The sequence below is a fragment of the Haemaphysalis longicornis genome, unplaced genomic scaffold (assembly GCF_048455015.1).
Source record: "Haemaphysalis longicornis isolate Haplotype H1 unplaced genomic scaffold, Haemaphysalis longicornis Haplotype H1 scaffold_4, whole genome shotgun sequence".
Classification (NCBI taxonomy): domain Eukaryota; kingdom Metazoa; phylum Arthropoda; class Arachnida; order Ixodida; family Ixodidae; genus Haemaphysalis; species Haemaphysalis longicornis.
Genome location: NW_027526361.1, coordinates 187,755,615 through 187,783,402, shown reverse-complemented (window position 1 = coordinate 187,783,402; position 27,788 = coordinate 187,755,615). Strand labels below are relative to the sequence as shown.

Sequence of the window (27,788 nt, the reverse complement as noted above, 5' to 3'; positions counted from 1 at the left end):
TATTTTGCCGTGCGGAGCGCATACGATGACTATGCTGCGGTCTTCTGTCTGCAGGCGTATGCGTGATAATGAATCGGCGCAGAGCGTGCGACAGCGAACCCGACCCGGCAGGAAGGTGCCCTTCGATCAAGACGGGCGGACGCCGCGGCAGAAAGGCGGACATCGGATACAGCGGAAGCCGATGGGATTTGCGCACCAGCGTTCGTGCTCGCCGCGCACCACGCAATCACGCTCCCAGCGCGGTTCGACGAGCTCTGGCCAATGCTAGTGCACAAGGTAAGGTCCTCTTACGGCGAGGCATACTCCCCGTTGACCGGTTGACCGGTATACGGGCTTGCGCACGCAGCATGTCTTGTTCATTTTTAGCTATTATGGCACATCCTGAGAGAGCGTTTGTGAATCCGCCTCGTACACAGCACCAGCAAATAAACCGAGAAATGCGTCCATGCACTCCAAACAGATGGTTGTTAACCAGCGAAACTATGACGCGCCGCCGAGGTTTTCCGCATGACGCGTGGCCTACACATTTCGACGCAATTTGCAGCCGGTGTTTGACACGCTGTTACTCACGCAGTAGCTCGCTGCGGGCACCCTCTGCTGAGATAAACTAGGCCAATTATATCTCTCCCCTTACTTACAACTCCTCTCGTTGTTTTTATCTGGTTTTTTTTATCGCCCATGTTTGTCGGACTTCCTCGGATGAGTTTTCTAGGTACACAGGACGGCCTTCATTTGTTGGTACCATGTTCAAAACTTCTGCACACGACGTATCTAGGTTGGGGAGCTGTCGAGGGGCGCAATACGGACAGCCAGGCCCATAAAGTGTCTACTCAGAGACGTGAGCCCGCTGGGAAGAGTACGGCTACAGCAATGCCACTGTAATCGTCCGCGGCCTAGTAATGTTGAAGCAGTTGTGCATACGCGGGCAGAAAAGGGACCGAAACTCGTGGTTTTCGTATCCACTTTGAATCACACGGCATCACGTGCCTCACTACTCGCCGCCAGCAAGATTTTTACGTGGCGGCAAAATGTTACGCACTTGCCACGGAGGACGAAGCGGTGATCATGGAGGAAAGAAACGTTTAGGAGGGAGCGTCACGTGACAATTGTGAAGCCTATAGTCATAAAAAGTAAAAAGGCCGAGAAACCCATGGGAGCTTCACCCTCACGTGACAGGCAAGCGATAGTTCTTTAAGCCTCGCGCGACCGCGCTTTCGCGCTGCGTGCATGGCTGCGTACGTGCGGCTGTCGGTGCCGGGCCGTCCGGGCGTCGCACGCAGCCCTGCCTGCAACCCGAAACGTGTAGCAAGCTTATTGTGCGGGCAAGGTGGTCCGACGGAAAAGGCAGAAAACATTTTTATTTATTTATCTTTCGGATCCGCCGAAGTTCACGCCGCCCTTGATGTGTGGCGTGCCGCCGTGCAAAGTGGAGATAACAGGGTACGACATCCGCACCATATATTTTATTTCACAAAACACACAACACTCTCTTGGTTCTGATCATTTTATCTTCGTAACTCTGGCGCTCAGGCCATATTCTAGGTAATCAATCGCTTATTAACAAGGCTATAGAGTCAGTCAGGAACTTACCACGGTCCGTCCCAGTCGTTATCTCGCTTTCGTTATTCCCACATTCGTATCGCACGGACTGAGCAGTCCTCGGACAACCAGCCCACGTCGCATACCTGTGACGTGAGGCCGAGTATGATTCGTTTTTTCCGCGCCCGCCCCCAAAATCGGTGGTTCTGCAACTTTTGTTTTCTCATGCACTGAAGGAGACAACAACGCAGCACAAACGTCATCGCGACAATGTGGCACATACAACGTGCCACCACGCCGGAGCACCGGCAAGGCGAACGTACCCAAGGGCGCACGCGAGCGAAACCATAGTTTTTCGTACCATCTCTCAATTGGTATGATCCCAGCTACACCGCGATGGTGTAAAAATAAGGTGCACTTCCAGCAGAATGCCAAACGCAATGTTCAAAGCAAATCTATCAAGCACAACGCAGCCGCAGCTGGCCGTATACGCCGCACCGTGCTTGTGAATGTTTACGGCCGCGCGTTGGAGCAAAGCCGGTCGCGTTTCGAGCGATCCAACGTCACAGCAGCTCGTGATGGTGATTTTTGAGCATGCGATCTACGTCTCGCTTCGCTTTGAACAGCGACAGCGGCAGTACTTCCATGATACGAGGCTTGTAGCGAAAACCTGGCGAAAAATATCGTACGGCGTCTTCGGCGATGCCATAGGCTCCCCCTCCGCCGGCAGCCAGGTGGAGCCTCTACATGACATTGCGGGCCTGAAACAGGTGAAGATCCCAGGGTGCAGTGCCCGGGAGGAGCGCGAAGAGAGGAGAATGCGGCATCAGAGCAGGTTGGCTTGTCAAGGCTGGGCCACCTGACGTCATGCTATCTGCTAAAATGATTAGATGCGACGCTGAGAGCATCTCTTAATTTTCGGCGGCCCTGTCCTTCCTGCGTGCGTCCGTCGTCGTCGTCGTCGTCGTCGGCGGCGGCCGCACTCTCCTCCGCTCACCCCCTCTCCTCTCCGATAGCGAACACTCTCTCGCGAAGGGCATTGGATTGGATTCGATTGACTTGGCTTGGCTTGGATTGGATTGGTTTAAAGTGCATTAAAGTGGATTGTGTTGGATTGTGTTGCGTCATAGCCGCGGCAGACGCACTGGCGCCGGCGCGTGCCCAGGTGAGAGCGAACACTCTCTCTCAACATCTGCGGGTGTGCGGCCCAGCGCGCTCTCACTCCGCCGGTGGGCGGCGCTGCGCGCGGTGCTGCGCATGTGCAGTACTCTTTCTCTCTCCGCGGTCTCCTCTCCTTCGGACGCGCTGCGCATATAACCGGTGTGCCGCTCTGCGGCGGCCTTTCGGTCGACGGTTGCTCTCCGCTTGCGCCTGAAGCCCCCTCAGCGTCGCATCACACCAGGGTTCCCGCGAGGGGCGGTGGGCGTAATTTTTCTTCCTCCGTGGCGATGATTCAATGGGCGGCATGATACCACGAGAGAACAACGGGGCTAAGCCACATTCAGTACGTCGTCATCTTCGGTCAGGCTTCCATGGCGCAGCAGTGCATCACTGGCCACCTCTTTCTCGTCTTGTAACGTCATTCTCGACGCATGCAGAATTTCACAATGCTTCGTTTACAAGTGCATTTAGCCACAGTTTGAAAGCAACATTTTTTTAGTAGTGAACACTGATATTCCGTGAACGTGTGCACGCACAGAAACGGGGCTCAGGCTGCTCGAGAAAATGACCTAATGTTCGTCTTACCACACAGACGGGTTTTTTATTCAACACATCTCACGGAACACGTCATTTACACCACTGAGCCGATATATGCGTTACATCTCAAGGTCCCCTCGGAATCTGAAGGATCACCTTTTTCACTGCAAAGCAGTATATGCCTCCCCCCAGGTTTCATTCCGGTGTCATCGATTTACTCGGCGCCGCTCCGGGGCTCCCCCGTCACCACCGCTGACACCTCAAAAGGTTAGAGAGAGAGAGAGATCGAGACAGAGCGAGAGAGAGAGAGAGAGAGAGCACCATGTAAAACGAAACATCTGCGAACAAAAGGTTCACAAAGGTTAACAAGAACGAAATAAAAGGTTCACAAAAGGTTAGTAAGAGAGAGAGACGCACAGCACCGTGTAAAACGAAAATCTGCGAACAAAAGGTTCACAAAAGGATAACAGGAACACAATAAAAGGTCCACAAAAGGTTAGGGAGAGAGAGAGAGAGACGCACAGCACCGTGTAAATCGAAACATCTGTGAGCAAAAGGTTCACAAAAGGTTAACAAGAACAAAATAAAAGGTTCACAAAGATTAGAAAGAGAGAGGTTGAGCAGTTTCGCGTAGCTTCTGGAGAGTCGTGCTGCGCATGCGCGAGGAGCATTAGATTGGATTGGATTGAAATGAATTGGATTGCATGGTATTGAAATGTATTGCATTGGACTACATTGGAATTGTATATACTCTACCGACGCGTTGTCACTCATTTACATGCGCAAGCGGGCAATTCCACGGGTGATTTACGGTAAAAACGATCCCCAGTGCTTCGCCCACACGCCATTATTCACTTCGTGGAGATGCGTGATTTTTTTTTTTTTCGCTCTCCTGAGGCGGTTCTGCAGCCTTCATGCGTGCTCCTGACCGGTGCCAGGCCAGCTTCCAGAAAGGAAAAACGCGTGCGGAAACGCGTCGCTCTCCGCACATGTGTCTGGTTCTTTAGAGGAGAAGGATCATCAGAGCAGCCCCACATGCAGTGGTTGGCGACAACCTCGCGCATTTCCCGGCCCGCTTCGTCCCCCTTTCTCAAAGCTGTCTCTCCTCCTTCAACCCTCCTCTTTCACTGCGTTTTCCCTTTCCTTGTGCACAATCTTCGGCTGGCACTCGTTCTGACCAAAACTTTTTTTGTGCAACCCATTTTCCGTTCCTCACAACGCGCGTGCTCGAAACGTAGAGGTCTGAGGCTTTCGCCTTAGAATTTTCTTTTCACCTGAATTGTCTCAAGGTAAAAAGCTACAGGAGGGAATTGACGGGGCTGACGATAAGAGGTAGGATTGCAAGACGCACGTAGCAAGCATTTCCTCTTGAAAAAGTTTCGCAAAAATACACTACACGATTCAGTTTCCCGTTAGGTAGAAACCCCGTAATTCCTGCGCCACGCAGAACCGTAATTAAACGTAGGGATACAATCCGGCCCGCACCTACACCCACCTAAAATATGTAAAACTTTTCCTATTAAGTAGAAAAATGCGTAATTAGCCTAAGCTCATAATTAACCTAAGGACGACGCACACCAAACCCCGTCGCTTTGCGCCGTGTTCAACACGCTGCTCGCCAGCGTACACAGCCGGATTTCCACCGTTTCACTACACTCCAAGCGACGCACCCTCCGCAAAATACATGCATGCCAACACCCCGCCGCTTCAAAACAACGCCCCTTGTAGATGCGACACTGAGAGCATCTCTTGTCGGCGGCCCTGTCCTTCCTTGCGTGCGTCCGTTGTTGTTGTCCGCAGCCACTCTCCCCCTCTCCTCTCCGATAGCGAACACTCTCTCGCGAGGGGCATTGAATTGGATTCGATTGGGTTGGCTTGGCTTGGCTTGGATTGGATTTGGATGGAATTTGATTGGATTAAAGTGGATTGTGTTGGATTGTGCGCGTCATAGCCGCGGCACTCTCTCTCTCCGCGGTCTTCTCTCCTTCGGGAGCGCCGCGCATATAACCGGTGTGCCGCTCTCCGGCGGCCTTTAGGTCGGCGGTTGCTCTCCGCTTGCGTTTGAACCCCCCTCAGCGTCGCATCACACCAGGGTTCCCGCGAGGGGAGGTGGGCGTAATTTTTTTGGAGAATTCGGCCCCAGGAGGCTCTTGTCGATGGCCACCGAATGGAACAAGTTTTGAGGGGGTGTCGAGGGGGTCGGTGAAGCTGTGACGGGCGCGGCCTCAAAGTTCAACAGAAAGTTCGACAGCAGATCAACACGACATCCAAAGAGGCCTTCGTCTTCCCATTGTTTTGGAAGTACGGTAGACTCGCGATAATTCAAACTCGAAGGGGCCCCACCATCTTGTTTGAATTATCAGATGTTTCAATTATCAGAAGTTCCCATAAATATGACCCGTGCCAACTTACCTACCTGTGTTGGAATGCAAAATTCACATAATTTAATAATACGATGTTCGCACCCAACACTGACTGAGTGCTATTGGTGCTTTGGAAAAAAACAACCACCAATGGATGACTGCTTTGTCTTTGCATGACAGTTCAAAACAACGTTTTCGGTGCTAGCAAGGGCATCCAGTTTTTTGTGAGGGCTTTCTGCACTGGTCTAAAACTTGGGGATCCCATAATTCGCTGAAATGATGCCAATGTGCACATAGAAGTGGAAAATTCAGCAGATATTTTCCGGCAAGGAAAAGCAAAAAGTACAAATTAACGGAATTTACGCTACGGAGCCGTTTGAATTAAGAGGCTTTAAAATACGTTGAAAACATAGCGGGCCAACCAATATTTTGAAATTTGTTTGAATTAAGCGAAAGTTTGAATTATCCGAATTTGATTTACCGCGAGTCTACTGTACTAAGTATCCTCCATAATTTATTGTCTCTGAGGCATTTCCATCGCCCGAGACTCTCCTGCGTGTTTTAGTGACGCCCTTCATGCCACCTTGAGGTTGTTATATAACCGCACTTCGCCGTGGTGTGCCGAAGTTCAGTTGGTACATTTACGGGTCTCATTTGGCGCAGTCAGCTTTGTGCAGCAGCAGTAATGAGGACGAGGCCATTGAACACTACTTTTTCAACTGTCGACGATTTGCAAGCCTCAGACTCAGCTAACTGAACTGCTGCTTCTTCGAAATTTGGGATTTACATGCTCCTTATCGCACTCAAGATTATTGAGAGGGTGCTAGCTGGGATACTATATCAACATTCTTCTTTCGCGCTAGCGGAGACGGAATTCAAAATTGTCTCCAAAATGGGGTTCTACCGCAGGTCGGTTTGCTCATACCAGTTGCGAAACTCCCCATAGGCCCCATGTATCAAAAGCCGGTCTTCAGTTGCCCGCCTGCGCTGGGGGCAAGCAAGGGGCAAGTTGACTAGCCTGTCGTCTGTCGGCATAAAGTTGAAGCAGTACTGAAATGCTTGCGGCCGCTGCTGTTACTCATAAAACAAAAAACCATAACACGGAGGTACATTTTACATAATTAATACACTCTTAATAAAAAAGGTCGTAAAAAGGTAGTAGCCGCCGTATTTACCAACTCCTTACGAACCTTACTACCCCGCAGTTTTGGACGTAGCCTGTGCCACTAACAACTGCATGGTTATTAAATTAACTGAGTGTAGGAAGTAGCATACACTAGATTAAGGTCGTGCTTGTGACCAGGTTGTGCGTGGCCAGTTAGTAAGCGCATGTAGCTCAGAAGAGTGCTATCGCTGGTACTTTACTAGTGGGGGTAGTGGTGCTTACCTGCCTGCTTCGGTTAGTAATTCTGACAAGTGCTACATTTACTACCTCCAGTTACCGTATAAACCGGATTATAGGTCGACCCGGTATATAGGTCGACCCCCTACCTTGAGGTGGGAAAAGTTGACAAAAAAATAATTCGGCACAGAAGCGCACTCACAATGTCTATATTTATTTCCGACGCCCGTCCGTCACTGCCACTCACTATGCCTGCCGAAGTCACTAGTCCGAGCTCTCAGAGTCGTTCGAGGATGACTGCTTCGCACTGTCATCTTCCATGCCATCAGGCGCGTTGCTGATGAAGCACTTCCTGAACGCTCGTGTAACCATGTCGTCGGGCAGCGACTGCCCAGAGAAGGACACCCAGCTTGACACGCTCGCAACCGGCCCGTATAGGTCTTTTTGTTGTCGCCGGCTATCCACTCATTGTACAGTTCGCGGAGCCGGTCCGCGCATGGCCTCCGGAGCGATCGTGAGCGAAGTTCCCGGACGAAGTTCCCGGACGAAGTCCGCCACTTTGTTCTCCAACTCGGGTTGCACCGCTTGACGTCCACAGAACGATCGGTTTCGGGGGTTTCACGCGCACAGCTTAGCTTTCTGGATCCGCCAGTACCGCACACTTTTCTCTGAAATGCCTAACTGGCGTTACGCCGCCATATTCCCAGTTTGCTCGGTGACTCAATCGCCGTCAGCTTAAACGCCGCGGTGAACTGGCGTCGACTGCCGCCGCTCATCTCGGAACAGAGACGTACAGAAATGTACGCACGCACGCGTAATAGACGAGTAAAAGACGAAAAAGTACAGAAAAGCGAAATCAAATAAAGGCCTGATAGAGCGAGAGAGCAGTCCGACACGAATGCCGATGGCGATTGGCGACGGACTACGCTTGCACATTGTCGCCAGACAACAATTTACATTCTGCCAATGACCGCTATATAAGACGAGGGGTGACTTTAGTGCGGATTTTTTCGGAAAAAAACTCGACCTATATTCCGGTTTATACGGTACTAAGTACCTAGTGTATACTGGGACAAGTAACTTGTTAGTATTCTATTAGTGAATGCCCCGACCTTTTTTTTAAGAGTGTATCTTCTAATTTAAAAACAAGCTTTATTTACAAAAAATTGTGATTATGTAATACTTTATCGAAATTCAGTTTTCGTCCCCCAGGGGCGCGCCAGTACACTTTTCCCTCAGCTTCAATGGAGCAGGGGGGCACGCGCGGCCCGGATTCTGTAGCGGAGTTTCGCAACTTGCTCCCCTTGAGCTTCATGGAATAGTGTTCCGCCATAGTTGGATTATTTTAAATTTTTGCAACGTATGGAAATATTTTTGAATTCGTTCTAGAATTTTTCTGTTCGCTCCACTTTTACATAAAAATACTGCCTATATATACCACTTTAAATTATCTCTCTGCGGGGTCCTATAGTAGCTAGTTAGGCACAACCACTTGTTCCCAACGACTTATCATGGACGATCTCCTGATTGGGTATGTGCCATTTCTGAAAAACTATAATCATCATCACCCATTGGAGGAAGCTGACTGCTGCAAATTAAACGTTATCTAGCATAGACGATGAAGACGAAGGTTTTTCTCCTCCGTTGCACCTTTTCCGTGCTTCATTTGATAATACCGGCCCAAAATTGACCCGACTTATGCCTTTGCGTCTTTCAAATATTGTTAGCAAGGTACGTGCTTCCATTCACGTTGCTTTTGTGGACGCTAGCGACGGCAAGCTGAAATATTCACTCGAACATGGGGCACCTTGTCAAGAATAGGAAAAAAAAGGTTGTGCTGAACGCCTTGCATTAACTCATGCTATTTAGTGGCGGTTTTCCCGAGAGGAGCTCTATATCTATTTTACTCGCGACGATAGTTCTCTTAGCAAAAATAATTATCCGTACCATCGCCCCTTGCATAACGCTAGCGCGCATGTCAAAAATGCGTCGCCGAGATTCTTCATTTAGAACTTCGAGACAATAGACTCTCTGAAAAGAATCCGTGAGAACTGCTTTATTCCCTAGAAAAAACTGCTGGGAGCGTGTATGGCTATAGCAGGGTAATATAAAATAAAATATCGAGTATTTTTGTTCGTATACTGTTGCATTGTGCTATTTCGTTAGGCAGTGTTGTGAGCACTATGTTAGACATGGAATAACCGGACTTCTGAACAATTGATTGATTGATTTTCGGGTTCAACGCACTCACGCAACGCAGGCGATGAGGCTCGCCGTAGTGGACGGCTCCAGATTAATTTTGACACCTGGGGATCTTTAACGTGCGCCGAAATCTCGTACACAAGGGCGTTTTTGCTTTTCGTCTCCATCAGAAAAGAGGCCGCCATGGCCGAGAATCGAACCCGCGACCTCGTGCTCAGCAGCGCAACGCCTTATACCCCTGTCACACGGGCACTTTCAATCGCGATTGAAGTGAATCGCGATCGAGTTTTCGAGCGCGCTCGAAGCACTGCCGCTGCTACACGGCCCGTTTCAATCGAGATCGAAAAGTTGCACGGGTTGCATTCGTGTACGCCAGATGGCGCTAACAATGTACTTGTGGCCGGCGTCTGGTAACTTCGCGCGGTCGTAGGTATACGTAACTATGTAGATAGTACCTCACGCTTATTTGGGTCAAGTTATTTGACACAATTTGTGGCGTTAGTTGAAGTTGTCACATTCTGTGCAATTACTGAGCGGGGACGAGAGTATCGCCGCTTTCGTTCGATCGCGCTTGGATGCCTCGATCGCGCTTGAGAAACCAGGATTGAGTTCGAGCGGGATCGAGCTCGATCGCGATTGAAACTGCCGTGTAGCAGAGGCCCGATCCGGATTGAGCTCGATCCGGATCGACTCAATCGCGATTGAAAGTGCCCGTGTGACAGGGGTATTAGCCACTGAGCCACCGTGGCGGGTGGACTTCTGTACAATTAGTGCTTGAATAGTTTAGGCTCCCTGTCGAAACCGCTAAAATCATCCCAGAGAGACCGAATGAGGTACGCTTCTAATTCCACTGTGAATTTGTAAGGTAATTCACCAGAACGACCTTGGCCAGGTTTCAAGCACTTAGTGCGGCAGAAAAGATTCACCCGAAAATATGATCCCAAGCAGGCCAAGAACCCGAACCTACCTGTTTTCAACTTGTGGCTTGGTTATAAGCCACCCAGTTGTTCTCCCACATTCTTTTTTAAGAGGATAGTCTTCCTTTGGCTTCTTAAAAGAGAAAATTTGGTCTGTCTGTCTGTCTGTCTGTCTGTCTGTCTGTCTGTCTGTCTGTCTGTCTGTCTGTCTGTCTGTCCGTCCATCCGTCCGTCCGTCCGTCCGTCCGTCCCTCTATTCGGCCGCCCGGCCGAAAGTTCAGAGAATTCTTGAAAAGAAGTTTACACGGGCGAAATCGTTCCAAACTTCTTTATCTGGAAGCATACTTCATACTCACCCAGGTTGTTGAGCAAAAAGAAAACATGGGGTACATTTGAGGCAGGACATCCTAACCCATACCAGAAGTGTTCTTTGAATTAAAAAATATAGCAAATGAAGAAGAAACGCTTTGAAAACCGTGTTTTGACAAACAAAAAAAAACACATGTGGCTCACGCTGGAGCCTCAGCCCCGAGGGTTGAGGCTCCAGCGATGCCAACCGTAAAAAATGGTCCCAAAGGAAATTGGATTGTGAAAACCTCCTTTGAGTTTACATGCTGTTACGAACGGGACGGTAAGGGATCGCCGCTGGAGCGCCGCCACACTACGAAGTGAGCAGATACGCGGCAAGTTTTTTTCGCAACCTCGTCACTCACCGTGTGACATAACACAAAATGACACTCTTCCAGCAACGGTTTGCGGTTCAGCTACCTGCTTGGACACCATTCTGACCGGCTGTAAGCAGAGCACAAAAATACCAGCACAAAAATTCTGGCCTGCACGACGACCAATTTAGTGCTGTATTCATGTGGAAATAGAGCTGATGGTCCCGTTAGCTTTCGCTGCTCAGGTACCGGAGGTGTGCGAAGGCCGCTGTTTCACAAATGATTTGCGTCTCCCACACTCTTACGCAAGTAGCCGACACAAAAAAATGTCGGGCGATTTCGCAGCGTTTCGCGTTTCTCCTCTCCTCGGGCTCCTCCCGTGGCCCAGGCTTCACAGCCCTTTGCGTTTCGCAGCGTCATGCAGCGGCTGAAGCAACGGGATCGCTCGCCCATCAGCAACCCCGAGTCCCTGTCGAGCAGCGCAAGCAGCGGCAGCAGTGACGACGACGATGGTGGTGGTCCCTTCGATGCCCCGCTGCCGCGCTTCGGGGACCAAACCGTCGCCAAGTACACGTCCGTGCAGCCGGGATGGCGCGACCCGGTACGGCCGGGCAGGAACTGCCACACGTACTCCAAGGGAGCCGGCTTCGCTCCGCAACACGACGGTGACTCTTCACTCTCCCCGACAACGAGATCAAGGTCGGTGTGCCCTGCCATGTGTGGCCCTCTGTAAAAGGGATGTAGGCACAATGGCGCTAACCGCAGGCGAACTGGCCCAACCTATACACAAACATTTCCTCAACAAAATCGGCTGAGTTCACAGTTCACTCTGTTCCTGTGATCATGCCGATGAAGACGTGCAGCAATTGACACGGATCCTTCGCAAGAGTGAAGTTATCGCCTTCAGGCTCTTCCTAAAGTCAAGTCCCATTCTAGGCTCTTAGTAGTCGCCTATACAGGTTTTGGAATGCGCCAACTTGCTGCATCGTCACCGTTGTGTGTTTCGTGTATTGCTTGGTATGTAGTCTGGGCCCTATACAGTGGTTTGTGCATGATCTCGAACTTTCCCTCCCTTGCACTCAACATGTGCAATCATTTATAATTGTGTAATATCAGAGCCTAGTTGATTTTGTTAGCAGTTTTGTTGCACAATTCCCAGTATTATTGCGCATATTTTTAAACCCGTACTGTCTGCACTTAAAATTGTGCGAGAAGGACTTTCCGGTGCTTTTACATGGCGCCAACAGTTCCACAAAAAGGCGACGAAGTTAGGGGCAACTTCAATCAATCAATCAATCAGTTTATTTGACATCCACATGCACAGTTGTGGGGAGCACAGACAAAAGACCAACAAAAGCGGTTAAGTAAGCTAACTGTAAGAAAAAATTGCACTACTCCCTTTCTTTGTAATACGGCTCAATTAGTGTTTGATTATTCAAACCTGCAACTTTTTCCGAGGACGCCAAAGACTGCGCCACACAGACTGGACTCGTGCGTTCGCTCGGTGCTCTATTCGGTGGCATTTCACATTTTTTCTACATTAGAGCTCACCGTTAGTGAGTAGTGGACACCGTCACAATCTCTGTCTCACCTTAGCTAATACCGCATTCCGGCGCAAGTCGAAAATGAATAAATACAGCAAAAGCATGGAAAACAGTTATTTACGAGAAAACTTTAGAAGGTTCTTTAGACGCTTCAGAGCCCCGCACGGGGCACCTTGAGCAATCTTGGTGACGGTACTGGCGATACCGCGCACCCCGAGCCCCCAAACATAAGCTGGATCCAACCGTGGCGATGTGTTTATAGGTGGAGGGTTAGAAACCACGAACGGTGGCCGTCGGAGCCTTGGTCAAGCTCCGGCCGATGGGCTCCCTGCCTGTCTACCAGGCAGGGAGCTCCGGGTCCTCTTTGACTAACAGGGTAAGGTCAAAGGAGCAAGTACCCCAGTCTCCCTTCTTTTATAGTATGCCCTATGGTACTTACAAACCCCCCCCCCCCAAACGTGATCGGTCCCTGAAAAGGGGCCGCACCGAAGTATCTTTTCCTTCATTGCCATCTTTAACATTTCCTGAACCGGATAATTTTTCTCGATTTCTTGTGATGAAATCGCTCAATCCAACCCAACCCCTTGTATCGCAGTCAGTCTTCTTGATCGCAAAATCTCTTGAAGCCATAATAGGAAAATCATATAAGTGCAAAAAAACAAAGGACTGGTGAACTACTAATCGAGGTAAATGAAAAACTGCAGTCCACGAAGCTTCTAGCTCAGACTAGACTGGCTGATCTAGACATCAGGGTCACACCACATCGGAGCCTCAACAGCTCGCAAGGTGTGATATCCGAGACGGATCTCTTGAACGAAACAGATGTGGATCTCCTTGCCGGCTTGAGGGATCAGGGCGTCACTGCCGTGAGACGCATCACTATCCGCAGAGACGACAAGGAGATTCCCACCAAGCACATTATCTTGACGTTTGACCGCGCAGTTCTTCCACAACACATCAATGCAGGTTTTATCCGCTGCTCCATCCGTCCCTACATCCCGAACCCGCGGCGCTGTTTTAAGTGCCAGCGGTTCGGGCACGGTACAAACTCCTGCCGTGGCCGAACGACGTGTGCAAAATGCGCGTCGCATGACCATCTGAGTGACAACTGTACATCCGACACCCTCTCTTGTGTGAACTGCGGGGGGGGGGGCGCATGCAGCCTACTCCCGCAAGTGCGAAAAATTTCAAACTGAAAAAAAAAATAATCAACAGCAAGGTAACTGAGAACATCACCTTCCCAGAGACGCGGAAGAGGTTCGCCTCTTTCCCCCTGGGGAGGTACGCCGACGCAGCTCGCCGGGGGGCGGAGCGGCGTCTCGTTTCCACAGGGACCCAGTTCAGCGAGTCTGACCTGGTCCCTCCCTCGCCCCCCCCCCCCCCCCCCCTGGGTTGCCTCTGGCAGCCCAACCCACCACCACGCCGCTTGCTGAGGCAGCAGCGGTTGTGGTGGCAACCTCTTCCGTCGGGACCGGTGCCGCGCCCGCCTCTGTCTCCCCTATCTCCAGTGCGTTGGAGGGTACCGAGGTGATGGACACCACGGGCCCCACACCGGTTCCCACCGCCACCGCACCGCCCGTGCCACCTCTGGCGCCCCGGACGCCCTCGGCGGTGGCGGCTCAAACGAAGGGCTCCCGAGGGGGGGCCAAGTCCGGGGGGCCCGGTCCGTCGGGCACCCCTCGGACATCCGACGAAGAGATGGATGTCGGGCCGTTCCTGCCTGCAACGCAGCGCAAGGAACGCGTCCCGACGCCAAAGCCTCCCGACAAGCCAAAAAAGGCGAGAGTCACAGCCCCGAAAGACGACACATAAACAAACACACACACTCCAGTAGCTCTCACACTAAATAATAGGAAGAGAAAACACAATTCAATTGAACTGTAGAGGCCTTCTTAAAAATCTTGACGATGTATACGAAATACTGCATGCTAATCAGCCAAGTGTAATGTGTGTTCAGGAAACACATTTGAATTCCAAGCACACAAATTTCTTGAATAGTTACATGGTCTTCAGAAAGGACAGGGATGGCTGCACACACTCTTCTGGCGGTGTGGCCATAATTGCCCGGAAATCTTTAGCCTGCCACCCTGTCACTCTGAACACTGTCCTTGAGGCTGTAGCAATTCGAACAATAATCTTTAATAGGTTGATAACGCTATGCTCCATATACATTCCTCCTGATTTTTCGCTTTCGAGCTCTGACTTCGAGGCGCTGGTTGACCAGCTGCCCGAACCATATATCCTTACAGGCGACCTTAATGCTCACAACTCTCTTTGGGGCTCTTCTCGCACGGATGCCCGAGGTCGCCTGCTAGAGAAATTCCTTACATATTCAGGAGCATGCCTTTTCAACAATAAACAGCCTACATACCATAACATAGGACACAACACATACTCATATCTTGACTTGGCGATTGGCTCCGCAGTTCTCTTTCCTCTTCTCGAGTGGGGTGTGGGCACTGACCCATACGGTAGTGACCACTTCCCCACCTCACTAACATACATAGGTAAAGGCCCACGCAGTCCATCTTCCCAAAACAGGTTCAATGAAGCAAGAGCTAACTGGAATGCATTTACAGAGATATCCAAACTACACCACACATTCATAGGACACCTACACGTTGAAGAAGCTACCCAACTGCTCACGGCTCACATCCTCGACGCCGCCGAAAAGTCCATTCCCCACGTCTCTGGTGCCCCGCGCAACCAGCGGAGGCCGTGGTGGAATGAGGACTGTAGGCGGGCGCGAGAGGCCCAGAACAAGGCGTGGGGTGTCCTTCGTCGGTACCCCACGTCGGGTAACCTCATTTTGTTCAAACGGGCCAAGGCGTTAGGAAAACGTGTGCGCCGTGAGGCAAAACGAGAGAGTTGGCGTTCCTTCATAACATCAATAAACTCCTACACAGACACACGGAAAGTATGGACAAGAATACGCAAACTCAAAGGACAACAAACACACAGCCTGCCTCTGGTCAGCACAACAGGGGACACACTCGAAGACCAGGCTGACACCCTCGCACAACACTTCCAACACGTGTCCAGTTCCGCACACTACACAAACACTTTCATGAAACACAAACAAACGGCCGAAAAGAAGCCTATACTAGATAACAATAGGTCAACATCTTCGTATAACTCAGAGTTTTCGCTGCATGAGCTGAGGGCTGCTTTGAGCGCGTGTAAACCCTCAGCTCCAGGCCCAGACAACATCACATACACAATGATACAACACCTGCACGAAGACACTCTTCTAACACTCTTACACCTATATAACAAGATATGGCTTTCGGGGCACATTCCAAACTCTTGGAAGGAGGCTATAGTTGTAGCTTTCCTGAAAGAGGGAAAGGACCCGTCGTCCCCCTCAAGCTGCCGTCCTATAGCCCTGACGAGCTGCCTGTGCAAGCTCTTCGAGAAGATGGTAAATCGCAGGCTCGTGTACTTCCTCGAGTACAACGGTCTTCTCGAGAGCTGCCAGGCAGGCTTTAGGGTGGGGCGATCGACAAACGATCAACTGGTAGCTCTTGACTCGTATATCAAGGATGCCTTCGCGCATAAGCAGTATTGTTTAACTGTCTTTTTCGACCTTGAAAAGGCATACGACACCGTTTGGCGTTATGGGATCCTTAGTGACCTCAAGTCATTCGGTGTTTCGGGTAACATGTTGAACACTCTTGTTAGTTATTTGTCAGACAGAACGTTTCGAGTAAGAGTTGGTTGTGCACTCTCAAACGTTTACGTGCAAGAAAATGGCGTGCCACTGGGTGGCGTGTTGAGCTGCACTCTCTTCATAGTAAAAATGAACTCTCTTGGTAAGGCACTGCCACCTACAATCTCTTATTCCATGTATGTAGATGACGTGCAGATATCCTATAAATCATGCAATATGTCAATCTGCGAACGTCAAGTCCAGCTTGGTGTAAAAAAACTTGCCGGCTGGGCAGACAAGAGTGGTTTTAAATTAAATCCTGTAAAAAGCTCTTGCGTTGTGTTCTCCAGGAAGCGCGGGGTCCATATGGACCCAAACATTACTCTTAATGGCGTGTCGCTTCCTGTGAACAAGGAGCACAAGTTCTTAGGTGTTGTGTTTGACCAGAAACTCACATTCATTCCACACATCAAGGAACTTAAACATAAATGTCTGAAAACAATGAATATACTTAAGGTTCTCTCCCATCAATCTTATGGTTCCGACAAAGAACTCCTACTACGGCTCTATACTGCTTTGGTTGGGTCTCGTTTAGACTATGGCAGTGTGGTATATGGGTCGGCGACTAAAACAGCGTTGCGAATGCTTGACCCAGTGCTACACTTGGGGCTTCGTCTCGCCTCGAGTGCTTTTCGCACTAGCCCTGTCGAGAGTCTGTATGTCGAGTGTGATAAGTGGAGCCTTGAGAACCAACGAACGTACCTGGACTTGCTATATGCTTTTAAAATTTCATCAATGAATAATCATCCTTTTTACCTTGCCTTTAACGATACATCAACATCTCTGCTCTTTGCAAATCGCCCATCCGTTCCTCTGCCCTTTTCACTTAGAGTGAGAGAGCGAGCCTCGCATCTCAGTGCTTCGTTTTTGATGTGTACAGGTCATCCTTTTCTAACAGTTTACCGCCTTGGCAAGTTCGCCCTGTGTCGTGCGACCTTTCTTTTATGAGACTTGACAAAAATCGTGTACCACGAGCTGCAATACTGCAGCACTTTCTGTCTCTGCAGTTTAAATACACATGTGCAGAATTTTATAGTGACGCTTCTAAAACCTCCAGTATGGTGTCGTGCGCTGCTCATGGTCCTAATTTCAATGCAGCCAGAACCATGAGCGTGCACACATCAATTTTTTCAGCAGAAGCGTATGGAATTTTACTGATTGTACGACACATACTTGAAAATCATATTCCAAAGTCTATCATCTACACAGATTCCTTGAGTGTTGTTCGCGCACTGTCCTCGCATACACCCCCCAAAAACCACATAGTTAATCTTGTATTTAACACTATCATGTCTGTGTTTGCGCAGAAGCATCAGCTGGTCCTCTGCTGGGTCCCAGGACACGCTGGGATCGCTGGGAACGAGTTGGCAGATGAGAGGGCTGCTGCTGCTGCACTCAGGAACACTGTAGACATAACAACCGTACCATATACAGACCTCAAGCCACACATAAGACAACACTTGCGTAGAACATGCCAAACACACTGGAGTGAACAGACAGACAACAAGTTACACGCTATAAAACCACGCTTGGGACCATACACCACTGACACACGCAACAGACACACAGAAGTCGCCTTGGGTAGGCTGCGGATAGGGCACACCCATGCAACTCACTCGTATCTGCTGACGGGATCTTCTAGACCCCAGTGCAGCAGGTGCGGAGAGGCCCTATCCGTAGTGCATATACTAATCACATGCAAGGCACTTCACACAACACGACACAAACACTTCAGAGAACTCTACAGACAACATATTCCCCTACATCCATCGTTTTTCCTAGGTGATGATGCCATTGTTTCCGTGAAACGTGTGTTTGAGTATTTGTCCGACGTCAAGTTTTTAAACCTCATTTCCTATCACGCATCATGAAATCTGGCCCTTTACACCAGCCGTGCTCATTGTCGTTTTGTGACTTTACTTTTGTTTTTGCTGATTTTACTTAGTATTTAAGGTTTCACCCCTATCATCGACTATTGTTTTGGCGCTCTTTGCCCCAGTTGGCCTTGCGCCATAAACATCCAACGATCATCATAGACGCTTCAGAGCAAATAACTATAAAATGACCACCGGAAATCTGTACTTGTGCATTCACGTTGAGCTACAGACCTTTCAACGGAATGCCCCCACTTTTTTTTTCAGAGGTATCTGATTTTTATTTAGAAACAACTGAACTGTCAGTTTTGCCAGGTTCTTTTTCCTGTCATCCTCCGTCAAAGGAATGCGCTTTGCGGCAAAAGCAACTTTCTCGTGAAAGTTGTGTAGCTCACAACCAAATGCAGATGTCTCTGAAATATTTACTCTAATTCACCTTTAAGACGACTACATCACTGCACCGAGTTTGAGTTGTTTACATTGCTTAGTTCACAGTGTAGTTTTAAATGTCTGGGAATTTCCTGCGTGGGCTCCTGTGGTATGAGTATAATTAGAGAAACCGCTGTAAGTAATGTTTTACCGGAAATATATTGAAACAAAGTATATGAAGTTCGGATGCACAGAATATTCCGTAGCCGTTGAGATTTTGATCTCAGCCAGTGCTGTATCGTGTGTGGGTGGCAGTAAGACGACACATGAAGTGGCTGAGCCAAAGCAGTCGCCGCGCAGCTTTATTGGTCTTGCTTATATAGCCGCACGCGCAGCCAGGGAAGGGAGAGGGGGCTCGTTATCGGCTTCCGAGCCGCGATAGCCAAGTACGATACAAGTTCCAAGCATAATTCTCTCACACTTTTACTACAAATAACACCAAGGCGCGCGGCTTGCTAAGCTATTCCAGAAGCACATAGGGTGGGAGAGAGAGAGAGAGAGAGAGAGAGAGAGAGAGAGAGAGAGAGAAGGGAGGGAAGTGGGAGCTTTATTGTTCCTTTTTGCTGAGCGTAGCTACCCGTTGTTGTTGTCGAACACGTTTATTTCACATTTTTGAGCCAATTGAAGGCTGCTGTGAAGAATGTAAAAAGAATAACGGTAAAAATAACAATACAAAGAAAGTAAACGTTCTCTCGTTTGATCACTGGCTTCGGCCATGACTGGCTGTAGTTCTGGCAGTGTGTCCGAGCCGGGAATTGGTGGCAGACGTTTCTGCGTCATCCATCCATAAACTGCTTTAACGACCGCCAAAGCTCGTTGGCGTCCGCTGCAGTTGTACCCGGGTGTGGTGTAGCCCGGCTCTGAAGGGAATTCGGTCTTATCTCATTCGGGAGTGAGGCCAAGGCCCAAGATGTGGGAACCGGGCAGAGCCTCAGCAGGTCACGGCCGGACTGGAGGAGCGGCGAGCGAGCGCCTGACGCTCCTCCAGCCCGGCCGTGAGCAGGTGTTCCTGGTCGGCCCGAATGCCGCATGGGCTGCCCATTCCCGTGTTAGGCTGGTCCAGAGAATGGCTGCTTTCCTTACTTTCGAAGTGCTGCAAAAGGTGGGTGCCACTCTGTACCCGGCGGAGCGTAACTTGCTGCCAGCGGGTAGCAGCCTTGCGGGGAACTGAAGGGATGTTAAGTGGATTGCACGCGCTGCGTAGATAGCTGCGTCGGGGCTGCTTGGCAAAAGTTACCGCTTTTGCTGGATCTAGCCACTGATTGCGCGTCTCCACGTGGTCGGCTAGCCGGCTGGAAAATCGCTCGGGTGGTTTCGACTGCACGGATAGAAGTAAAGCGCGCTCTAGTCAGTGGGCCCGATCGTTTTCTCGTATTCCGGAGTGTCCTGGGATCCAGTGCACATGAAAGTCATGTCCCAGAGCACGGAGGTAGCTAAGGTGGAGACACAGTTTCTTGACAACGACTGGTAGTACTGCGAGTGTTTTGGCAGCCCCGATAGGCTTCGTGCGAGTCCGTATAGACTCGGTAGTGATGGGGGCAATCTTCCTCCGTTTGGCGTTAAGCCCACCTGACGGGCTCGGCAAAATCCACAACGGCGCACAGTTCTGCAAGGGAGCTGTTTAGGACTTCAAGGGTGAGGTAAAGTTTGTTTCGTTGCGTTGTTGTGTCGTGGCTTTTATATGCCGTGGGGAACGTTGGCTGCTGCTTGTTCTCACCGATTGCTGCATCTACATAGATGACATGGGTCTTGCCAGCAGAGTCGTTGCTATCGATGAGTTCCCTTGCTTGTGTGTCTTGTCGCCTTGCGAAAGCTTGTCTCCTTGCAGTTTGTTCTTGTCCCATGTTCTGAGGAAGCGGGTCGGAGTCTACGATGGCTATGCGCTCCCAGAAGGGAGATATTTCTCGGAGGGGTGGTAATGTGGAGGTGTTAAAACGAACTTTTTCCAGAGTGACTGTGTGAGTTCATGAGTTCCCCGAGAGGGAGGTTCCGGGTGTGCGCTTCATTAGGCGACAGTCAGGAGCCCGTGGTCCTTGGCGCCGTCTTCAGACTTCTGCCAGCTGGTCGGATAAACTGCTTCTAGACAAATTTTAACAGCACCATGTTTGACTGCTAGGATAGAACCGTAGTCTTGTTAAGTTTCATTAGGTTAATGAACTCAGAAGTATGCTCAAACTTAACTTAGAAACAATCATCTCTCGTTTCTCGCACTTATTTGGTCTCGCAGTCGCTTCGTACAAATGTTGGACCACCTAAGCACTCCTTATGATGTAGTGAATGCGAAAACATTAGTGTTTCATTGTCCAGCAGATATTCCGATATTGTGTGTGCAGCCAGGATGCTTTAGGGATCTATTAAGCATGATATCGTGGTGTGTTTGAGTTGCCTCGTGCATTTCATGCTTGCGCGCCATCCGTTGAAGCAGCGCCGTACAATGACTGTTGTTCCTCGTAGCCCATCGCGGTAGCCTGAGCTTCATCGCTGTCGCATTTGCTGGTTCTTTCGGGCCGAACGCCTCCGCTGCCTCACTCTCAATTTTCTTCGTGATGGGCGATTTCACAGCCGTTGGCGCTGTGTTGGCCGCGTTCCGCGGCTTCCTGTTCTCTTGAGCGCCGCATTGCCGTAGGACGACCACGTTTGGCAGCTTTATTACATAAATACGATTGATAGTCCTCCACCATACAGATCACCGATGAAATCCGAAGAACAATTGCCGTGTGGAGGGTATCCCGCTAAGTTTATGTACAGTCGTGAGGTGCTGCCTACAGTGGCGCCATCATCTTCATATCGGCTTGGGCGGCATGTGTCCAGTGGTGCGACTGTGTCACCTCAATATTACCATCATTCTTTTCCTTCCTCTCTTGGCACTACGGCTGAAAGGCTTGGCCCTTTAATCGTCCTGGTAGCACTATTAGCGGGAACGTGCTGTTTGTTGGTTAATTGCTACTTCTGTAATTATCAGGCGGAAATTATTCCTATGGGCCTCATTACATATCTATAACGCACATTTCTAAGTCGTAAGCCACAACGCACTCCCTATGTCCACCTTTATTCAGCCAGAATAGTCGAACTCTGGTGGTTCAAGGGCTCTGCGCTCGGCCCTCATTTGCAAGGCGCGTGGTTCGAATGTCACCCAGCGCCAAATTTACTCACATGCCTCCTTAACTAATATTACTACGTTGTTTACATGAACCTCCTTGAGAATTGTGGCGTCAATTAGGGTATTCATTAGCGTGTTTTAATAATCTCCGCAGGCGGCACATTTCGTGCGCCATGCGACTCATTTCGTGTGCTAAGGGCGCCGGATTTACGACACAGTCAACTAATGTTTTCGCTCTGCAGATAGGAATAATATTGCATCTTAAATGTTTATCGTAATAATAATCAACAAAAACTCATGGACTCTGCAATTGAGTTTTCCTTCATTTCATGGACAGGTGAGGGTGCCCCAATTTTTTTCGTGAAGTCCGCTGCCATGACATTTCTCGTTGCCCTAACTTCGTACCGCGACCCATTCTTCCTTCTGATTAGTGGTGGACGATTAGTGGTGGACGAAACGCGAATTGGAGTGGGGACGTCTGGAAAGGGCGAGCACTAAACGACGACCCCCCCCCCCTTTTTTTTTCGACGCCTTCTGTACAAGGCCTGCTAAGCTTACGGCGCATATCAACCCCCCCCCCCCCTGAGATATTTCATTTCATTTCATTTCAGCATTCTTTAACAAAGAACAACACGAATGCAAGGGCAAGAACAAAAAGCTGCCATGCAGCAGCTTGATGAAGGTCAAGCTGCTGCATGGTCAACCTGCCCCTGAGATTGGCAACGGGCACATTGGCAACGAGCGCCCGCCCATGCTGCCCCCTACACAAATGTCGGTTGGGCGCCGCCACATACATATTGGAGAGTGAATTCGGTACATGTGACCGCGGCTGCAAGGTCGGTTCGTCCACATTGGCGCGCTGCACTATTAGTAGCTGAGCAGCGGCAGAAGCATACGAGTACGCGGCCGCTCCACGAGAGAGCACTGCCATTGCGCCCAGGTCGTGGCGGCACGTTCCTCGGACCGTGGACGTGTACGCGCTGTCCAGGCTGCTGGAGGGTTCCGACACGGAGACGCTCTTTACGCTCGTCCTCATGGGCAAGGACCTGGACGCGCTGCTGGAGAACGCCACGCTCGACTGCTCGGCCCTGAACCTGCTCCTCGAGCTTCTCGTCAAGGCCTGCCTCTGCCCGCAGACCGCGCACCTGACGCTCCTCCTGGCCACGGTGGCTGCCAACGAGAAGTTCCTCAGGAACGTCGAGCAGCAGCTCGTGTGCAGGTGTGCCCGCGTCCTTCCATTTGACTGTATGTGCTTCGCCCAGCACCGGCTTCCCCCCATTCCCCGTGTCGGGTTGTTGCGGCTTCAAGTGTACAATGCGGATTGGTAAGAGGTAACACACTGAGTTTACATCCAATTGTATAGACACCTAGTGAAACATTCGCCTTCCTCGCAGGCAGAAAAAGGAGGTGAAAGTTCTAGCCAAAAGAAGGCCATTTTACTATCCTCCCTCCCATGTAACAGGCGCAGCGTTTTGGATATAACTTGCAGCCTGTGTTTCTGTTGCAACAACGAAAAAATTGGCGCAACTTGCAATAGTGGTGCAAGGCTGGAGAAACAGCAGAGCTGGCGGCCCCCGTCCCTTCGTCGGAGACCTGGCCGCTGCACCTCACGTGGACTTCAGAACTTGGCGCTGAAAGTTCTCCATGACTGCCAGGCCCGGACCGTTTTGTCCGCAGCCTTTCACATCTCTCCCAAAGTGGTCCGCGCTAGAACCCTTCGGCCACAGGCTTCGCGAACTCGGCATCTGTGCTCCCAACTTCGGGCGCGAACGCACGTGAACTCGCCACTAGAAGAGCAAGCGAGACACCTCGCCACGAACGCTGGGCAAAGTGTTCTCGAAGGTCGAGCTCGCCGACGCCGGGCGATCCTCACGAGGCACACGCTCACATGCGCTCGGTGTTTTTTCTTGGCATTAATTTCTCGTAACAGAAAGCCCTGCTGTTAAAAATCGTTTAATGTTACGTTGTATTTATTTCATTAGAATCAGCCCACAGCACTGACTTTGCTGTAAATTCAAAGCGGTGGATATCGTGGAAAAGTCCATCGCACGAGTACCAGTAAATGCCACGGGCAGACTGTGGCGCATTCTAAAGGCATCTGCACGGTATAATATCATTTACACTATTGCCTGAGTTTTATTTTTTCCTGCTTAACGCTAGCTATCTAGGTTTAGTGCCCATTAAGGCGCTGTAATGGTCACTCCGCTCGACGCCCTCCACACGAGCCCAGCATTTTCAAAATAAGTGTTGCATTTATTAATATTTTGTTCGAGCATTTCGAGTGCATCGCGACCTGATATTCAAGTGTAGGTGACATATCAGTTCGCCTTTCAAGTCTGCGTCACTTTGAAATTGTAATATTGAAATGGTCGATTGGCAACGTGATGCCGACTGTTTTTGGCGAGAGTAATGATTCGCACTGGAAAACAGCTTTTCCAAACGACTCTACGCCATAATATCATCAAAATCAAAGCTGTCATGAGAAGTAATAAACTTTTAGAGAGGTCATATAGGGAACACTTTGTAGACAATGCCGCTGTAATTTGAAGCACAAATTTCCGGCTGAATTGTTGTCCTGCAGGGAATACCGACCACTGGCGTCTGCTGGTTCATGAAGTAAATAACTTAAGCCAGTGAAATGAACAACCTTAAAAACAATTAATAATGCCAGCTATATTCTGTTTAAAGCCTTTTTTAAGCCAGCATTATTTTCGATGCTTTTCATAACTTAAAGATGTTTTTGATCTTCACTTAACGGTTTCGGCCGCTGGGGATTTCTTTCGATAATTTCACTTAAACCAGAAACCTTAGCCACATATAAACATAATCGCTTAGAGAGTACCGATACTGAAATGAAAGAATGTTGGTTTTAAGCATTGGTCTGCTGAAGTTCGCGATTTGCTTAGGCTAATTTCTGTCTTGAAACAGTTCCTGGCTTGTAAAAGTGTTTTTTTAATGGGTCCAGAAGAATTATCATCAACACCCCATTTAATAACCGCCGTCAAAATGTTTGCGTGCCATTTTGAACATGTTGCGTTTTTTTTGTTGATGTGTATACAATTATTTATGCGCTTATACACTTGACATTTATAATGTCTGTGGACCTTCCTTGGCAGGCGGCGCCTGTCGGTGTTCTGGAACCAGTTCGTGGTGCCCCTCGTCTCGGTCGTGGAGAAAGGCGTCCGTCTGCTTCCGCGCGAAGGAAAGACGAACCTTTGCGGAATCGCCACGGCATTGCTGGACGCCGTCAACAGCAGCCTCCAGGAAAAGCAGCCCGTCGATGTGAAGATCGTCGAAGCAGTCGAGAGCATCGGCACACAGCTTGCAAGCAAGCTCGACTTTCGTCGCGTCGTCAGCAGGCCCCCGCACGCCACGTTTCCCGGGGACGGGGACCCAGGAAAGAAGCCTTCCGCCTTACCTGCGGATTTCGTTCTAAGCTCACACTTGACCGACACCGCACAAGTCGTTCCATCTCGTCCTGCCACCACGAGTGACTACCTCAACGTCCAGTACGTTCTCCTCCGGCAGCTTTTTCTAGCGCCTCTAAAGAGGGCTCTGAGCGCGCTACAGCTGTACCCAACCCCTGCAGAGACCTCCGGCATCGCAGTATACACTAAAGTAAAAATTGGTCCTCCAATCTGCACGAGCAACGGCGTCGGCAACAAGGTGAACTTCAGCGTCCTGGACAGCAGGGCGTGTGAGTCGAGGCTGCGTCCGGGAAGCATGGTATGCATCAGCATGGACGGTTTTCAAACCGTATTTCTGGGCGTGGTGCTGTGGCGTAGCTTCAAAGACAAGACGAGGGGGCACATGGTTGCGTCGTTTGTGGAGTCGAGACGTCTAGAGTCCCTGGCGTCCTCACGTGGTTTCGCCATGACGGAGTGCCCGGAGTTCTACGAAAACTACGCTGGGGTGTTTTCCGTCATGAAAGAGTTCGAGTCCACCCAGCTGCCACTGCCTTTCGAGAGGTACGTTGTAGAAGGGCACAGCGACGTTGTCCCGCCCGCGTACGTGAACGACAATACTCTCTTCGATATGAAAGCACTCTTCAAGAAAAGTGTCTTTGTACGACCCCACAAAGATCGAGACTGGCCGAACTGCGAAGAGACAGAGTTCGATCGTTACCAGTACGACGCACTTCAAACCGTGCTCTCAAGAGCTGTCACTCTCGTGGAAGGCATGCCTGGAACAGGTAAAACTTACGTTGCCTCGAAGCTTGTATCACTTATATTAGACAACATGGATAACCTTCGCAAAGGGCCAGTTTTGGTGGTATCAAAGGACAAAGAGTCAATATCCACTCTCCTGGCACACTTTGAGGGAGTTCTGGACGAGATAAAAGTCCTTTCTGGAGACGGTGACCTGTCCGAGATGTCAAAGCAGTTGCTCGCCTCCCCACCGAACTCCAGCGCATTGGAATCCACATCGCAGCGTTTGATGAGGCAACACAATGCTGATATTGAGAACTTCAAGTCTCGCGCAAAGATCCATCAGGGTAACCTGAGGCGTCGTTCGTCCGGACTATTATCAGAGAGCGAGCTTAGATCTGTGATGACTGACAAGCACTACAAGAGTCTGTTCTTTACCCTGGCCTCCGGAGCTGAAGACAAGCTTAGGGATTGGTTGCTTGCCGACAATAAGGATGTCGCCTCTAGGTTCTCTACGGGGTTATCCACTTGCCTCTCCGAGGACGAAGTGTGTTACATTACTGATGTGTGGGCTCTTGATATGGAAAGCAGGTATCGGCTCTACAATTACTGGAAAGAACATTACTTCGAGAAAAAGTCACTCGAGTGGCTTAGCTTGGTGGACAAATTCCGGACTGCGCTCCTTCTGAGAGAAGAGGTGGAAGAAAAGTTGCGATTTGACAGTCTTCGAGGGCAGAAGATTGTAGCCGTGACTGTTTCTTCGCTGATCAAGTTGTGGAAGGTTCTCAGGGAGGTAAAGCCACCAGTGATTATCGTGCAAGACTCCCGACTGGTTCCAGAGCCTTTTATGCTCCCAATCCTAACACTCGACCCCCACCACATCCTCTTTTTCAGCGACACACAAAACATTTTCGACGCTGTAGACGAATTTACAGTCGGGTGTGGATCGTTGTTTGACCGTCTCGCCGAACAAGGGGTTGCTTGTTGCCACCTCTTGGGCCAGTATCAACTCATCCCGCAGGTTGTGCGGATTCTGGAAGCCTTCAAAACGAAGAAATTTTTAAAGAGGTACGAGTTTCATGCCAACGTTACCAGTATTCTGGGAGTCTCGAAGAGCGTACAGTTTGTTGATCATAGCCACTGCTACGACAGGGACACCATAATCGCGTGCGCTCTCGAAGCAGAATTCCTGGCATCCTTGGCGAAATATCTCTTATTGCAAGGCTACCACACAAACCAGTTGGTGGTGTACGCGCCCACTGAAGAGCAGGCTGAAATCGTGAGGTCCAATATGTGCGGCCTCCAAGAACAGCCGCTGGTCACCACAGTCGACAAGGCCAAAGGACGCCGAAGCGACATCGTGCTCGCATCCTTCTCGTGCCCTAACACGACGCACGACATCGAAGCCCTGAGCAGCAGCTATTACCACGCCATCGCTTCGTCCACGCAGGGTCTGTACTTCATCGGCAACATGACGTACCTCGCGGAGCGCACACGAACTTGGAAGCAGGTCGTGCCCGTTCTGCACTCAGAAGGTGTTGTCGGGCCGCTGGAGCTGACGTGCCAGCTGCACCCGGAGAAGACGACCGCTGTGGTGACAGCGAAAGACTTCGCAGAAGTGCTCGACGGGGGGTGCAGCACACCTTGCAATGCGATGCTGCCCTGCGGACACCCTTGCCCCAAGAACTGCCATCTCAAAGACAGAGACCACCAGGGCACTACGTGCACCAAGCCGTGCAAGAAGCTTCTTTCCTGCGAGCACCTTTGCAAAGCATTGTGCGGCGAGCCCTGCCCGGAGCAGTGTGACGTCATGGTGAACGCTCTGAGCCCTTGCGACCACGTTGTACGAGTTCCGTGCGCGGTCGTGCGCAGCGCGCACGAGGTTCGCATTCGCTGCACTGAAGTCTGCGGCAAGAAGATCAGTCGGGCCGTCCGCTGCGCCAGGCAGTGCCGAGATTGCTTCCTGGAGGGAACGCACCTCGGCGACGACGTCTACTTTGAAGAGGAGCCAGCCATCTGCTCCAGCTGCCAAATAATGTAACCGTTAGTTTTTTTTTCTTCTTGTCAGTCGTGCTGTAGAGTGTACATAAGCTTGCAGTATGACACGTTGGTTTGCTGTTTTCTTTTTTTCCTTTCTTCATTTTATAAAAGAGACGTGAATTCAAGAGAAACTATGTGTCAATAAAGATTCACGAGTTTTTACAGTACACGCGGTCCCCTGTGGTCTAGAACACGGTCGTGCTTGATCTGGCGTGCTTTAT

At 50.2% G+C, this 27,788-nt stretch overlaps 1 protein-coding gene across 1 annotated transcript; it reads left to right on the top strand.

Moving 5' to 3' along the window:
* The first annotated feature begins 22 nt into the window (after positions 1–22).
* LOC144180715 (NFX1-type zinc finger-containing protein 1-like) lies at positions 23–27,788 on the top strand. Its single transcript, XM_077708995.1, has 4 exons — positions 23–276; positions 11,138–11,422; positions 22,320–22,598; positions 24,496–27,788. The coding sequence occupies exons 2-4, from the start codon at positions 11,142–11,144 to the stop codon at positions 27,566–27,568; spliced, it is 3,633 nt and encodes a 1,210-aa protein (XP_077565121.1). The 5' UTR covers positions 23–276; positions 11,138–11,141; the 3' UTR covers positions 27,569–27,788.

Bases quoted from the DNA above. Each gene is read 5' to 3' on its own strand.
- LOC144180715 (XM_077708995.1), top strand. From the start codon at position 11,142: ATGCAGCGGCTGAAGCAACGGGATCGCTCGCCCATCAGCAACCCCGAG. The intron at 11,423-22,319 runs GTCGGTGTGCCC...CATTGCGCCCAG, and splicing joins TCCCCGACAACGAGATCAAG to GTCGTGGCGGCACGTTCCTC. The intron at 22,599-24,495 runs GTGTGCCCGCGT...CTTCCTTGGCAG, and splicing joins GAGCAGCAGCTCGTGTGCAG to GCGGCGCCTGTCGGTGTTCT.